The 14,887-nt window shown below is 39.5% G+C and overlaps 1 protein-coding gene and 2 long non-coding RNA genes across 3 annotated transcripts in view; 2 read left to right on the top strand and 1 right to left on the bottom strand.

Moving 5' to 3' along the window:
* Positions 1-1,315: 1,315 nt before the first annotated feature.
* LOC135079573 (zinc finger RNA-binding protein 2) overlaps positions 1,316-14,887 on the bottom strand; it is a 44,766-nt gene continuing 31,194 nt past the window's right edge. The window contains exons 17-23 of the mRNA XM_063974226.1: positions 6,710-6,833; positions 4,829-4,923; positions 4,264-4,359; positions 3,011-3,163; positions 2,480-2,575; positions 1,862-1,970; positions 1,316-1,522 (exon numbers count right to left, since the gene is read on the bottom strand). Coding sequence (XP_063830296.1) covers positions 1,458-1,522; positions 1,862-1,970; positions 2,480-2,575; positions 3,011-3,163; positions 4,264-4,359; positions 4,829-4,923; positions 6,710-6,833 — 738 coding nt within the window. The 3' untranslated portion in view covers positions 1,316-1,457. The remainder of the gene's footprint in view (positions 1,523-1,861; positions 1,971-2,479; positions 2,576-3,010; positions 3,164-4,263; positions 4,360-4,828; positions 4,924-6,709; positions 6,834-14,887) is intronic.
* LOC135079467 (uncharacterized) lies at positions 7,181-8,394 on the top strand. Its single transcript, XR_010258809.1, has 2 exons — positions 7,181-7,577; positions 8,155-8,394. It is a non-coding gene; the product is annotated as an uncharacterized LOC135079467 (long non-coding RNA).
* On the top strand, positions 11,509-14,653 carry LOC135079468 (uncharacterized). The gene is made up of 2 exons (XR_010258810.1): positions 11,509-13,836; positions 14,414-14,653. It is a non-coding gene; the product is annotated as an uncharacterized LOC135079468 (long non-coding RNA).

Here is a 14,887-nt window from a genome sequence, read left to right on the forward strand (position 1 = left end):
TACAAAAAAAATGTTACTTTTCTTTAAACAAAGGATTTTATTTTGTTTATTTCTATAATGAATCTCTTTAAAACCACTACATAAGACCTAGCAGCTATTTTTCAGTCTTGCGAGAACAGTGCCAATAATAGGTAATTATCACTGCCAATAAAAGGTTTGGCTATGCCAACAACTGGTATTTTGAGGTATTTTTTTAAAAGGTACACTATATTGAATAAATGATTTAATTTATTAATGATAAGTACTTTATAATATTCTGCAAAGGTTAAAAGACCAATATAAATGTTTTTATCTTTGATAAAACATATTTTTACATGTACATTTTACCGGTTTTGTGAAGTAGCTGCTTAAAGTGCCAATAATTGGGTGGTTTACCCTACCTATTGTAAATAGGTGATTTATCTGGGTCCGTGGCCGAGTCCCCCAGTGTTCGACGCACCCGTGGTCGGCGCCCCTGATTTAAAAATAATTTAATATCATATTTTTTTCGGCTTTTGCACTAAGTACAGTCAACGAAAACTAATGAAAAAATAATGATTTTGCATGTTACTGTTGTTATACTAAAAAGTAAAAGATGTGATTTAATTCCTATTAATTGTTATTTTTGTTATTATTACAAAAATTAAAATGTTAATTTTTTGTTATAAATACTTAAAACATATAATTTAAACTTTTATTTGTAGTTAGTTAAATGTAGAGAGAGTAGAGTTATTTTAAAGACTGATAAAGGGTGTTTGGCTGAAGGTTAGACAAACTTCGTGGGTATAAAGATAGGGTAATTTTAAGCCCACGCCCATTTTTGTGCCTGACTGTACATTTATTAAAAATTGCTTCAAATCAAATTTCACTGACCGGGGGGCGTCGACCACGGGTGCGTCGAACACTGGGGGACTCGGCCACGGAACCATTTATCTACTCTCGTAAATATACAAACTTAATAGCTAAATAGAAAATATATATGGTATCGAAGGTAAAAATAAAATCGGATCGCGTAGCGGACGGCCGCGCGAGCGAGCCAAGAGGAACTAAACAAAGTCAAATACTGTTACCCTAATAATAGTTATAATAATAAAATGAAACTTACAAGCTCTAATTCCATTCGTCGTCCTATCTATGCCATTCTTCAGTACTCAGCCAGCTTTTATCCCTGTCTCACACTTCTCGCAACGTCTAACACTAAATTACATACAAGATAGAGAACCTAAAGATCTACCTAATTCGAAACTACAAATATCTCGGGACTAATTTTAGTATAATTTTGGACAGATCGTCTGCTCGAAAACCATCTATAAAATTAGTGTGACCGAAAAATAACGTGTAAACGTTTTACACAAAATATAAATGTACTAAAATATCCGACAGATGATATCGTATTTTGCACTCGGTGTGAATAAATAGTGGTGTATGAGGCGCGGCGGCGGCGGCAGCGGAGGCGGCGCGGGCGCTGGCTCGCCGCGTTACTTCTTGCCGCTCGAGTCCGTGGCGTCCATCTTCTCTTCCGTCTTCACCACCTTGCCTTCGCCTGGAAACAATGTTAGAACGTTTTAATGAGTGAATAACACGCTCACAGAGTCGCTGTATAACTTTGGAAAATTACTATAAGTTGGACCATCTTATGTCATCAAGTTTCATCTTGTAAAACATAAAAATGCAATCGAATAAATTCCTCCTTTCTGAAGTCTTAAAAATATTAAAAGTATTATTTCTGATTGCGATCTTTTTTAAAATAAAATAATGTCGATAATACAAAAATCCCAATAGCGATGCCTGTATTGACTCTATTTCTTGACTTCATTATAAAGGTGAAATAATGAATAACAAATAGCATGCATGTTATGTTGTGTGTGCCTACACTGCTTACCGTTCGGCGTGTCGGGATCGGGGTCGGTGTTGGAGCGGCGGCGCTTGCGCGGGAACTTCCAGCCGCCCGCCGCGTGCTTCAGCTTCGGCAGCGGCTCCATGTCCAACACCTGGGAATAATAAATAAATAAAACCTTGGACATTTTACACTGCGCCGCTAGTCCTAAACTAAGCAAAGCTTGTACTATGGGTAATACAAAATAACTAACTGCCTTGTTAATGCATAAAAAAAAAGTCATAACACCACCAATCAATTGACATGCTTCTTAAAACTGTCAAAACGAGACTCATAAATTCTGGAAGGCACTTTGCACGTCTATATGGAATGGCAGTCCATCATAAGATATCTGAAAAGCAAAATCTTGTTGCTTTTTTGGGACTTCTTGGCCCTATTGTAAATTCCACACCTCAATTATTTTACTCCTGCTTCGCAAAATGAGAACTCAACTCGAATATGTGTATTTCGCATTAGGTCTGTGAAATTAACCCCTTCTGACTACACTCATTAACAAACTCCACCTCTTTTTAGGACTACCATGACAAATCCTTCATCCTCCATTTTAAAATCAACAATGAAAAGAAGCAATTTCTAGTAAGAGAATCTATGAACAAAACTTACCTTGTGAATTTGCCTGAAAGCGATTTGTCTCAGGAATTGTTGCGCAGACGCAGTTAAGTCTTCACGCTTCTGTGGTGGCAAGTTACCAATAGCATCCTGAAAACGAAAATGTATATTTTAGCTGCTGCTCAATGTCATAACAAAAATAGTTCGAATTTTCATTTAGACAAAGACCACCTTTTTTTAACCGTGGTTCAGGAATGAGGACCGGAATCATTAATAGAAACATCGCGAGGTCAGTATTTATTTACGGACATAGGTATATCCCCACCGCTCGATTCAGTTATATTACTCCATCTTCGGCGTGGTACAGAGTACCGGGAGATATTCGATGGTAGTCAAAGTCAGGTTATAGTTACCGCAGCGGTTTCAGGAGTCTGGGTTTGGAATAAGGGGGAAACAACAGAGCTAGCATAGTACGACCCACGAGTTTTCCCTTCATTCTCGCAGGACTTTGGGAGTCAATGATTGGAAGAGGGTGAGTACGAATTAGGGTTTAACACTAACACGGCGCGCGTGTAGACTACTTACCACGAGCTCCTTCTCGCAGGGGTCGCGCAGGCCGGGCCCGTGCTCCAGCAGCAGGCCGCCCGCCACGGCCTCCATGACGCGGCGCAGCGCCTCGCCCGCCGACAGCGCCGCGCCCGCAGACGACAGCACGCCCGCCACCAGCAGCTCCATCGCCTAAGGGACAGTACTGTTAGGCCGGGAGAAGCGCGACAGCAGCGTTTTTGTAATGGTACGTCCTCACTGGGCGAATAGGCTCGCGCAGCAAACTCGACATCTTGCTCACTCAAGAGCAGGGTGATCAGGATGTCAAGTTTGCCGCGCGAGCACGTTCGCCCAGTGTGGACGCACCATAATGTGAAGGCAGGCATCCGCTGTCACATAGTATGAAGTTATCGGCAGCGCGTCTGTAGCGCGTTCGTCGCGCTGCTAGTCGCCTAAATGTGAAAGCGCTCTTAGCACACGTCTTGGTGAAGCAGAGCCTTCATACAGGGTGACTGAGATTTGGACTAGTGTAGTGGTAAAATCCTCCACCCCGCAGTACAATATACGACATTAGTTTGAGACAATTAATGTTCATCTTGCTGAACGAGCTTGCAAAGCAGCTGGGATTTTGTTATCAAAACTCCACCCCACAAAAGGACACATTATGTGTGACATAAGTCAATTAAATCAAGAATATTTATCCAATTTTGACCAGTATTTTGGAATGAACACTTATGAACGCGAAACATAGTAAAAAATCTATAAGGGTTTCGTTTTTTGCCATTTAGCTACGGAACCCTAAAAAAGGAACTTTACATGTCTGTTTATCTTTTGGGCTCTACCAAGCCTTCAAGACAAACATAAAATATGTCTCCAAGACTCAAAACCTTTTTGCATGTTATTTTAAAGTCACACATAAAGTAGGTACCAGTGCCACAGTATTCCTGAAAACTTCAGTGTAGAAACAAATGCCAAAAAGACTTATGCAAACACATCCTAGATTTAGCTATTTAAATCCCACTCCACTTCTCTGAAGTTCTACTAAAATTCGCTCTAAAGAAGATTGTCCAATAAAAAAAGGTTCATCCTGTAAGTAATGAGACAATACCGTATTTAAATCAATAAAAAATGAATATACAACCCGATCGAGCTAACTGCGCACATCTTTGGAATGCAATTCCCCCTCCTACTTACCCGCACACCTCCCAGAGCGTCTGTGACGTCATGGCGCACAGGTGCGCAGTTCACTCGATTGGGTTGTAAAGTTTAATGATAATAAAAAATAAACTCACGTATGGGTTGAGCGGCGTCCAGTTGGGTATCCGGCGGCACAGGTCCCGCATGACGCGAATGATGATCACGCACGACTGCAGCGTGGCAGCCCTAGCCTGCACACACAGTCCCACGTAAGCCAGGGCCGACGCTCGCCTCACCGATTTATTGCTCCACTCTCTCAAGTTACGTTAAGCTCGACAGTTCGGCAAAGAAAAGAGCAATAAATGGATGCACACACGTCATACAGTCATCACCGTCCAAAACTGCGTTTCCGTTCGGAACTACCTCCCATCGGGCTACCAAGTGCGGGAAACGCAGCTTAGTTTTACAAGAGGCACTTGTAGCCACATGTTCATGGGAGCTCAAATCGTTCGTTAATAAATTTACAACTCAAAATACTACCTCAGATGGAAAATAAAACAAACATGTGACTAAAAAAATACGTGCGCACTCCCTCTAGTGGTGTACAAAGGAAGAGACGGTTCGATTCGAATCGGACTCGGTTGTTATAGCAAGCAAAGTTCAGTGAAGCTATAGTTAGGCGTGGAGTGCGCACACGTTTGTAAATGTGGGCGAATGTACCTGGAACCACTTGGCGTGCCGAAGGGCGGCCAACGCGTCCAAACACTTCTGCCGCGGGAGCACATCCTTGTCGTCTCGCTTTATGTCGCCGCCCTCTAGCGACAACAACACAAAGGGTGTTTGACCATCAGAACATCGACGAAAACGGGGCAAACATGGCTCCGAGCTCCTACCGGGACACATTACATCGGGGGCGGTTCCTACTTAGCTGTTGGTGTCAACGCTTCTACTGATTCGGACCCATGTGAAAAGGAAATAATAAAAAAGATAATATAAACATATACATAGATGAAATACATAATGTTTGCTCCGTTTCGGTAGATAACAATATACCACTGCGGAGACGCATCGCGAGTGATATAAAGGGATAGATGATCAAAAATCCTTTTCTTCTCGCCGCATCTAACCCTAATCACACCTAAAAATAAGCATCGAACACAGTGCCGGGGGCCGGCGGTAAACTTTGAACAAATTATCTTTTTTTTTTCATGTTATAATGGGTGTAACAAAATATATTCAGTAAAATACATACAAAATATAAAATAATGAACATAGTAGAGATAGTTTGTTCTGACAGTTCAACAGAGCAAAGAGAAGAAGACGTTGGCGGCCGTCGGCTGCGGAGCGCGCGACGCGGCGGCGGCTCGAGCTTACAATAACATTCAGTGGGTGTATGCTACGGCTAGTTGGCAAAAATTAAAAACGATTAATGTTCAATCAGCCGGATAACATAACACCCTAAATAACATAAATTAACATGTATGTCAAAACCATAAGCTGGTTGATATGAATTTGAATCAGTAATTAAGGCGAGCTCATCAAATCACATTATAAAACGGGGGGAAATCCTAAAACATAATCAAGTATATCAAATATTTTTGCAATTCCTATAGAGAGAGGTTACTATCAACCAGCTAAGTAGTTCAAATTAAGCTCTAAAAAGTGGCCATATCATCATCATTATATTCTTAAATAATAAACGAAATTCCCACTTAGGGAAAATCGTTCAATACTCGTATGCTCAATTTACGCCGTTTATTTACTTTCAAAAATATATGTCGCGTCTGCATCAGGAACAAAGCCACAAACAGCTGATTAACTTCCGAAGTTGTATCGCCTGAGGAAATCAGTATAATGAATTTTTGCTGGCCCGTTCCCATCGTTTCATCCAAGTATGACGTCTCACTACCTCCCAATAAATCGTGTATCCTACCACACAAAATTTACCATCGCTTCTCTGAAATCAAATCAGTTCGGACCTGCCTACGAATAGCAATCCAAGGATGGAACAATAGGAACAAATTCTGGTGTCATGATTTCCCGAGACCGATACCACACAACTGTCGCTCCGTGATGAGATTATAACATTTGGAATGGCAACGAAAGGTGGATTCCCTTCAAGAAGTGAAAGATGTAGTAATTACTAATTACTGGCCTCGTTCCGTCGCAGTGACTGCGGAGCATGCGAGTATCGAGCGAGCCGTTTATGCGCAAATTGTCAAATTCGCAAATTGTCAAGCGGTCGCAATGTGCCAGATTCTCACTTTGTCAAATTCGCAAAATGTCAAGTTTTAAAAATGTCCAGTTGTTTAGGTTTTAATAATAAAAATCAAGTAATTAATTGGCAGAACTTTTAATCATTAAAATGTTAAGGTTTTTTTTAAATATGAAACCATAAAACCGTAATATAAAGACATTTTTAAAACTTGACATTTTGCGAATTTGACATATTGCGCATTTGACATTTTGCGAATTTGGCAATTTGACAAAGTGCGAATCTGGCACATTGCGATCGCTTGACAATTTGCGAATTTGCCAATTTGCGCATGAACGGAGCGAGCATGCACGTGTCGCGAGGCTTGCGGCGCGGGCGGGGCTTACCTGCGGGCTCACGCATGACGGCTGACGTCAGCGACACCAGCACGCTCACGGTGCCGTCTGACACTTGCACGGCGCCTTCGGCTGGGAGCAGCTCCACCTTGTACTTCGGCTCCTCGCCGGGGCCCTGGGGGATACATGGACGTCATCGTCAAGTCATTTGTCTTCATTGCAGGAGTACGATTGTATGACCCTCTAAATTACCAAAGGTGGCAAAAGATGGCTTTTTACACACCCCATGCTGGCTAGGTGAGTTGGGAAAGCCCAATGTTGGCTTTTTACGACTTCTTCGAGAAAAGTAGGGGTGGTCTTACCCTACCATACATCTATATCATCATATTCTAACATCTCTTCAAGAATCTTATTGATATAGTCAAATTAAAAACATAAATTAATCAATGATCAGAGTGGCTGCCTATCCATCATCATTTCAGCTATAGGACGTCCACTGCTGAACATAGGCCACCCTGTAACGGTTCGTTACACGAAGAGTAACAAAATAAAGTAAAAGTTAACAAAAAAATAAAATTTTAATTATAACTAAAAACTAATTAAAAATATACTTACTTACTAAAACCTTAATGACAAAAATAAAATAAATATAAACAAAAACTTATACGTAAACTCGGGCGCAAATGACGTTTTAAATATCTGTGAGCGCGAACGATGAGTGAACGAAGTGGAAACAGGTTCGCCCCGGTTTAGAATAAACCGTCGAAACATCGCGGCGGAGTCCGAGCGAAGTTATCATAACGCAAGGACGTACGGCTTTTGTACTAAAACTGCCAAGTCACGACGAGCTACGAGTCGTTAAATTCACTTTTTAACAATTTCTACAAATCTAAGTTGTGTTGTGTTACCCCAATATCGGGTGAGTGTTGTAAATGATTTTTAATTTTAGTGCTTAGCTAGTGCTTAGTAGTAAGTACCTATCTACTGTTATTTAAAAAAAAAATGTATTTAGTGCTTGCATGTGTAGCGCTTAAGTGTTTATCTTTTAATTATTAGTACGTGAGCGTGGTTAATACTACGTCAAAACAAATTAAATTCGCCACGTACATAAAACGTAATACACACATGACCTTGTATGACCCCTACGGTAATTGACAGTCATCCTAATTTTATTACGTTTCCTTTACTTTTATTTTCCATACAACAAATTAATGTGCTAAGCAATTCATATTGCATTAGATATTGTTTTATAAATATGGAACTCATTTTATAAATAATGGATAATTATTTACCGATGCTTTGGAGTTAATCTTCATTAATCGTGTTTTTAGTGCTTAAATCTAGATTAAGAATGATTCTTGTGACTGCCTCATCAGTATTAACTATTTTTTGCAATAATCATTTCATCTGATCCGCTTCTCGCCGCTTCCGGTCTGATGTCGCAGTCATAAGTACGAAATCGGACTTTGCTAAAATTGTCCGTATCGGAATTCCAGGGTCCCCGTTCCGGGTTTCAAACACTTCTCTCCGTGGAAGTTTGGGGCAAGATTGCTGCCTTGGACAATCAAGCCTGGTGGACCTGGGCTGCCACCGAGAACAGTTTTACGCCTACCGGAAATCGGAAGATCAGTACCGTGGCCTTGATTATTTCTGGGACTTTGTGTCGCTCGGTTGCCAATTATTGACCCACTACCTGAACCTTCGTAAATTAGATTTAATAAACCTTTTGTTGTACATGTTTAGTTTTTTATTGTTTAATTTGCTTTTTGTTACTACCCTTCTACTAGGGTATGTTACATTGGCGCCTGACAACGGGTATAATTGCAACCGAAACGATACTTGTCTTGTAAGCATTTGATAGTTTTTATTGGTGTTGGCTCTAAACCATAGACTTTAAGACTGATTATGCTAATTTCTACTTACAAAATACCTACCAAATAGACTAAATGTTATATTGTTATGTTGTATACTCTTGAATACTAATTAACCCAATATTTAAAAACAAGCTATAACAGATTGCAGTGTTACCACATAGTGGTAGGTATTTTGTATCTGCTTTTAAATCATTGTTGTAGTTGGTAATTTTACTTTCGTTGCAACACACTCTCGATATAATCACAATGTCGTACGCTATAAAATTTTTGTCCTTACAAAAAGCTGAATTAGAATACGAAGTGGAGCTTCGTGGTGGCTCTGGGGATTCGATTCTTGAATTAAGGAAACAAATCACAAAATTATCACAACTTAATACTTCCGAAGACATAACCGAATCTTATTTAGAACCAAGCGAGGATTTAAAATGCGTCAAAGAATCCCTCCTCAAAGCACATACTCTTCTCTCAGGTTTGAAATCAAAATTTGATAAAAACGCTTACACCAGAACTGAGTCATTGCTACATCACCTCTATCATCGGATCAATAGAATCACTAATAACCCAGAAGTTACCGACGTTTATAAAGTCTGTGTTTCTAACTTTAACGCTTACTATAAGGAACTTATTGCCTTGAGACCCCAGAGCTCACAAACACAAGCCCCTTCCACATCTTCTATTGAAGCAGTTATTGAACCAACTACCATATCTATCTCATGTAGCGAACGCAGTTTGTCGGCAGACATAAGCAAGCTTAAATACACGGGAAAAACTTGTGTCCACTCATTCATTTTAAAAGTCGAGGAGTTCGTTGAATCCCGTGGTATATCTTTTGATAAAATACTCTCGTTGGCTTATGAGATATTTTCTGGCGATGCATTGCATTGGTATCGTTACAACAAGTATAAAATTAAATCTTGGGAAGATTTAGTTAACTTGCTTAAACAAGATTTCAGTAGTAGCGATTATGACTATAGGCTTGCCGCAGAAATTCGTTCTCGTACCCAAGGTGAACGAGAGAATATCACAATCTATATATCTATCATGCACGGATTGTTTTCACGTTTAAGCAAACCATTTTCGGAATCAGAGAAATTAGAAATATTACTTCATAATATCCGTCCATGCTATGCAAGTACACTAGCGGCCACTCAAAACATCGAAAGTATCGATTCCCTGGTGGCAACTTGTCGTAATTATGAGAACGTTCAATCCAGATTTTCTCAATTTCATGAGCCACCTAGAGTATCGAGCAGCACCATTGCCCCTGAGTTTGCTTACAAACACAACTACTACGAAAATAATTATCAAAAAACAGAACCTAAAAATCAAGATAAAACACAAAAACCTTATTACTATAATACTAACAACTCTAATAAACAAAATTTTACTCCTTCATCTTATCAAAAACAATCTACAAATTCTAAACAACAAAAGAACGAGACCGTTAATGTTGTCAGCACTGGCCCCATATATTGTCCAAGATGTCGCTCTCATGAACATTCCCTTGGTGCTTGTAAAGTGGATCGTACCATACTTTGTTTTAAGTGTGGTGAGAAAGACGTCCGCTATCCGGATTGCCCTAAATGCAACCCAGTTAATGACGAGAATCAAAAAAACTAATAAGTGTGGATTGCAAAGATAGTGTTCGTACAAACACTCATTCTCATGTAAATTTTAATAAGTCAGATTGGCAGCAGTGGTTGAACTTTGTCACTTCATTTACTACTTATAACGCTGTCTCTTCAATCCACGTTAATCGCGTCAACGTTTCCAGACCCTATGTGTCTGTCGTCATTAATAATAAAAATATTATCGGCCTTCTTGATACTGGGTCGTCCACTACAATATTGGGTAACGGCTGCCATGAATATTTATTGCAAGCTGGCTATGATCTACAAAAAACCGATACTGCTCAATTCATGGCAGCAGGTGGGGAAAAATTAGACTCTAAAGGAATCATATATGTCCCAATTACTTTTTATGATAAAACACACGTGCTAAAAGCCTACGTAGTACCTAATATTAAACATTCGCTAATACTAGGAATGGACTTTTGGAGATTATTTGGCCTTTTTCCTAAACATCTCGATAGCATTGTCTACTTTAAGGATTCTGATGAGGTTTTTACTTCAGAAATTGAAGCAAACCCACCTAATATACACTCCTATGAGCACTTATCACAGGAACAAAAAATTACTGCTGATCGTATAATATCATTGTTCCGTGAAGTGTCATACGAGGAACGTGGTCTTGGTCGAACTAATTTGATACAACATGCAATTGACACTGGGGATGCTGCCCCCATTCGTCAACGCTACTATAGAATGTCCCCTGAGAAGCAACGCGTTTTAGTTGAGCAACTCGACGAAATGATCAAGGAAGATGTGGTAGAACCATGTGAGAGTCCTTGGTCATCTCCTGTTCTTCTAACGCCAAAGAAAAACGGGGAATTACGCTTTTGTCTTGACAGCAGAAAGCTTAACGCTGTCACCAAAAAAGATGCATATAGTCTACCCTATATTGCTGAAATACTGGACAACCTACGTGATGCCAAGTATTTGTCTAGTATAGATCTCTCCAAAAGTTTTTGGCAGATCCTGATAAAGGAAGAGGACAGACAAAAGACGGCCTTCTACATTCCGTCGCGTGGCACCTTTCAATTCAAGGCTATGGCTTTTGGCTTAACAAATGCACCTGCAACGCAACAAAGGCTAGTAGATACCTTGTTCTACGGACCAGAGTTTGAACACAGAGTTTTTGTGTTCATTGACGACGTGATAATTGTTTCAGACGACTTTGACCAACACATTTCCCTGATGATGCGTGTTCTCGAAAAACTTAAAATGGCTAATCTGACAATAAATTTTAAGAAAAGTCAGTTTTTCAGGAAGCAATTGAAATACTTAGGGTATGTGGTGGATTCAAACGGACTTCATGCTGATCCGGAAAAAGTGGAATCTATTGTTAACTATCCGATTCCAACTAACCGCAAGGAAGTTCGAATGTTTTTGGGTACTGCATCTTGGTACCGGAAATTCATTCCAAACTTTAGTACGCTAGCTAGTCCCTTAAATAAATTAACCAGCCAAGGTAAGAACGCTCCACCTTTTGTATGGTCCGAAGAAGCAAATAGCGCTTTTTTAAAATTGAAAAAATGTCTCGTGTCCACGCCAATTCTTTCTTGTCCCGATTATGCTAAGCCTTTTGAAGTGCATACCGACGCAAGTGATTATGGTATGGGAGCAATACTAACCCAAACTGTCGATGGCACTGAAAGGGTCATAGCATATATGAGTAAATCATTTTCAAAACCAGAACGCAACTATAGCACCACCGAACGCGAAGCGTTAGCTGTGCTAACAGCTATTGAGCACTGGCGTTGCTATCTGGAAAACGGACAAATGTTTACCGTATATACGGATCATTCTTCCCTAAAATGGTTTCTCAACCTCAATAATCCAACAGGAAGATTAGCCAGGTGGGGAGTAAGACTCTCCACCTACAATTTTACCATTAAACACCGTAAAGGTACTGAGAACGTGGTACCAGATAGTTTGTCTCGCGCTGTCCCAATATCCGCTATCGATACTTCGGCAGACTCGCTGACTCAGAAAACCAAAGATGACTGGTTTTTAAATATTGTTGAAGGATGTATTAAATCACCAACATCATTTCCCAACTACCGATTTCAAAACGGAAAACTTTTCAGATTCATTAAATCTGTTAACCCCTTAACCAGGGAGTTTGAGTGGAAGGAGGTAGTTCCATTGGAGTTACGACGGAAAATAATATTTGAAAATCATTCTGAACCCACGTCAGGCCATTTCGGAATTTTTAAAACACATAAACGTGTTAGTTTAACTTATTTTTGGCCAAACATGCACAATGATGTAGTCGAATTTGTATCCAGTTGCGATACCTGCCTTTCGCATAAGCACCCTAATCACTCAACTCTGGGTACAATGGGGAGGCCTAAAGATTGCAGTAGGCCATTCCAAATGTTGAGCGTAGATCTTGTTGGGCCCTTGCCCGTATCTAGAAAGCAAAATACCTTCTTGCTGGTTATAACGTGTTGCTTTTCTAAATATTGCCTTCTATTTCCCATTCGTCGAGCAACTTCTGATATTATTTCAAAGATAATTGAAGATAAAGTATTTCTCATTCACGGGGTACCGAGCACTATTTTAATGGATAACGGACGTCAATTTACCAGCCTCACGATGAAAAAATTATTTGAAAATTATAATATCCCAAATGTTTTTTATACCCCTTTATACACCCCACAAATAAACACAGTAGAACGTTATAATAAGACCATAATGACGGCAGTTTCTACATTTATTGACGGCGACCATAGGGTTTGGGACTCTAACATTTCCAAGATTCAATTTGCGTTAAACAGCGCCGTAAATGAGGTGACAGGGTTTACACCATCATTTTTGGTCTACGGGCGCGAGCTTGTTAGCTGCGGTTCACATTACGTGGACTCGGACCTGGAAAACCAAATAATTTTCTCTCCACGCGATGCCTACGCTGAAAACCTTGGTGTGTTGCATAAATTATTTGACAAAGTACAACTGTCATTAATTAAAGCACACTCAAGAAATAGTACTAACTATAACCTTCGCCGTAGGAACGTGGACTTCAACGTGGGTGATATCGTTTGGAAAAGGACCTTTTACCAAAGCGACAAAGACAATAAATTCTCTAAAAAGTTAGCCCCTAAATTCTTAAAATGTCGTATTGTTACAAAAAAATCGAAATTAGTATACGAACTTGAAGACATGGCAGGACGCAATTTAGGTACCTGGCATGTAAAAGATTTTAAGCTAACCTAGAAATCAGATTGCTTTAGGATTAATGGATTTTTTTAGAAAAATCCTAACCTAAAAAGGGGGGTATGTAACGGTTCGTTACACGAAGAGTAACAAAATAAAGTAAAAGTTAACAAAAAAATAAAATTTTAATTATAACTAAAAACTAATTAAAAATATACTTACTTACTAAAACCTTAATGACAAAAATAAAATAAATATAAACAAAAACTTATACGTAAACTCGGGCGCAAATGACGTTTTAAATATCTGTGAGCGCGAACGATGAGTGAACGAAGTGGAAACAGGTTCGCCCCGGTTTAGAATAAACCGTCGAAACATCGCGGCGGAGTCCGAGCGAAGTTATCATAACGCAAGGACGTACGGCTTTTGTACTAAAACTGCCAAGTCACGACGAGCTACGAGTCGTTAAATTCACTTTTTAACAATTTCTACAAATCTAAGTTGTGTTGTGTTACCCCAATATCGGGTGAGTGTTGTAAATGATTTTTAATTTTAGTGCTTAGCTAGTGCTTAGTAGTAAGTACCTATCTACTGTTATTTAAAAAAAAAATGTATTTAGTGCTTGCATGTGTAGCGCTTAAGTGTTTATCTTTTAATTATTAGTACGTGAGCGTGGTTAATACTACGTCAAAACAAATTAAATTCGCCACGTACATAAAACGTAATACACACATGACCTTGTATGACCCCTACGGTAATTGACAGTCATCCTAATTTTATTACGTTTCCTTTACTTTTATTTTCCATACAACAAATTAATGTGCTAAGCAATTCATATTGCATTAGATATTGTTTTATAAATATGGAACTCATTTTATAAATAATGGATAATTATTTACCGATGCTTTGGAGTTAATCTTCATTAATCGTGTTTTTAGTGCTTAAATCTAGATTAAGAATGATTCTTGTGACTGCCTCATCAGTATTAACTATTTTTTGCAATAATCATTTCATCTGATCCGCTTCTCGCCGCTTCCGGTCTGATGTCGCAGTCATAAGTACGAAATCGGACTTTGCTAAAATTGTCCGTATCGGAATTCCAGGGTCCCCGTTCCGGGTTTCAAACACTTCTCTCCGTGGAAGTTTGGGGCAAGATTGCTGCCTTGGACAATCAAGCCTGGTGGACCTGGGCTGCCACCGAGAACAGTTTTACGCCTACCGGAAATCGGAAGATCAGTACCGTGGCCTTGATTATTTCTGGGACTTTGTGTCGCTCGGTTGCCAATTATTGACCCACTACCTGAACCTTCGTAAATTAGATTTAATAAACCTTTTGTTGTACATGTTTAGTTTTTTATTGTTTAATTTGCTTTTTGTTACTACCCTTCTACTAGGGTATGTTACAACCCCAATGATTTCCACAATGGCCGACAGGTAGTGGCCTGCATCCAGCGCCTATTACGATCTGTCAAAATCTTGGATACATTGTAGGAGACTAGGAGCATACATATCGTTCAAGATCTACGTGTGTAGAATGTGCAAGAGAGTTTTGCATGAAAATTGGTAACTATTTGAAT

The sequence above is a fragment of the Ostrinia nubilalis genome, chromosome 16 (genome assembly GCF_963855985.1).
Source record: "Ostrinia nubilalis chromosome 16, ilOstNubi1.1, whole genome shotgun sequence".
Taxonomy (NCBI): domain Eukaryota; kingdom Metazoa; phylum Arthropoda; class Insecta; order Lepidoptera; family Crambidae; genus Ostrinia; species Ostrinia nubilalis.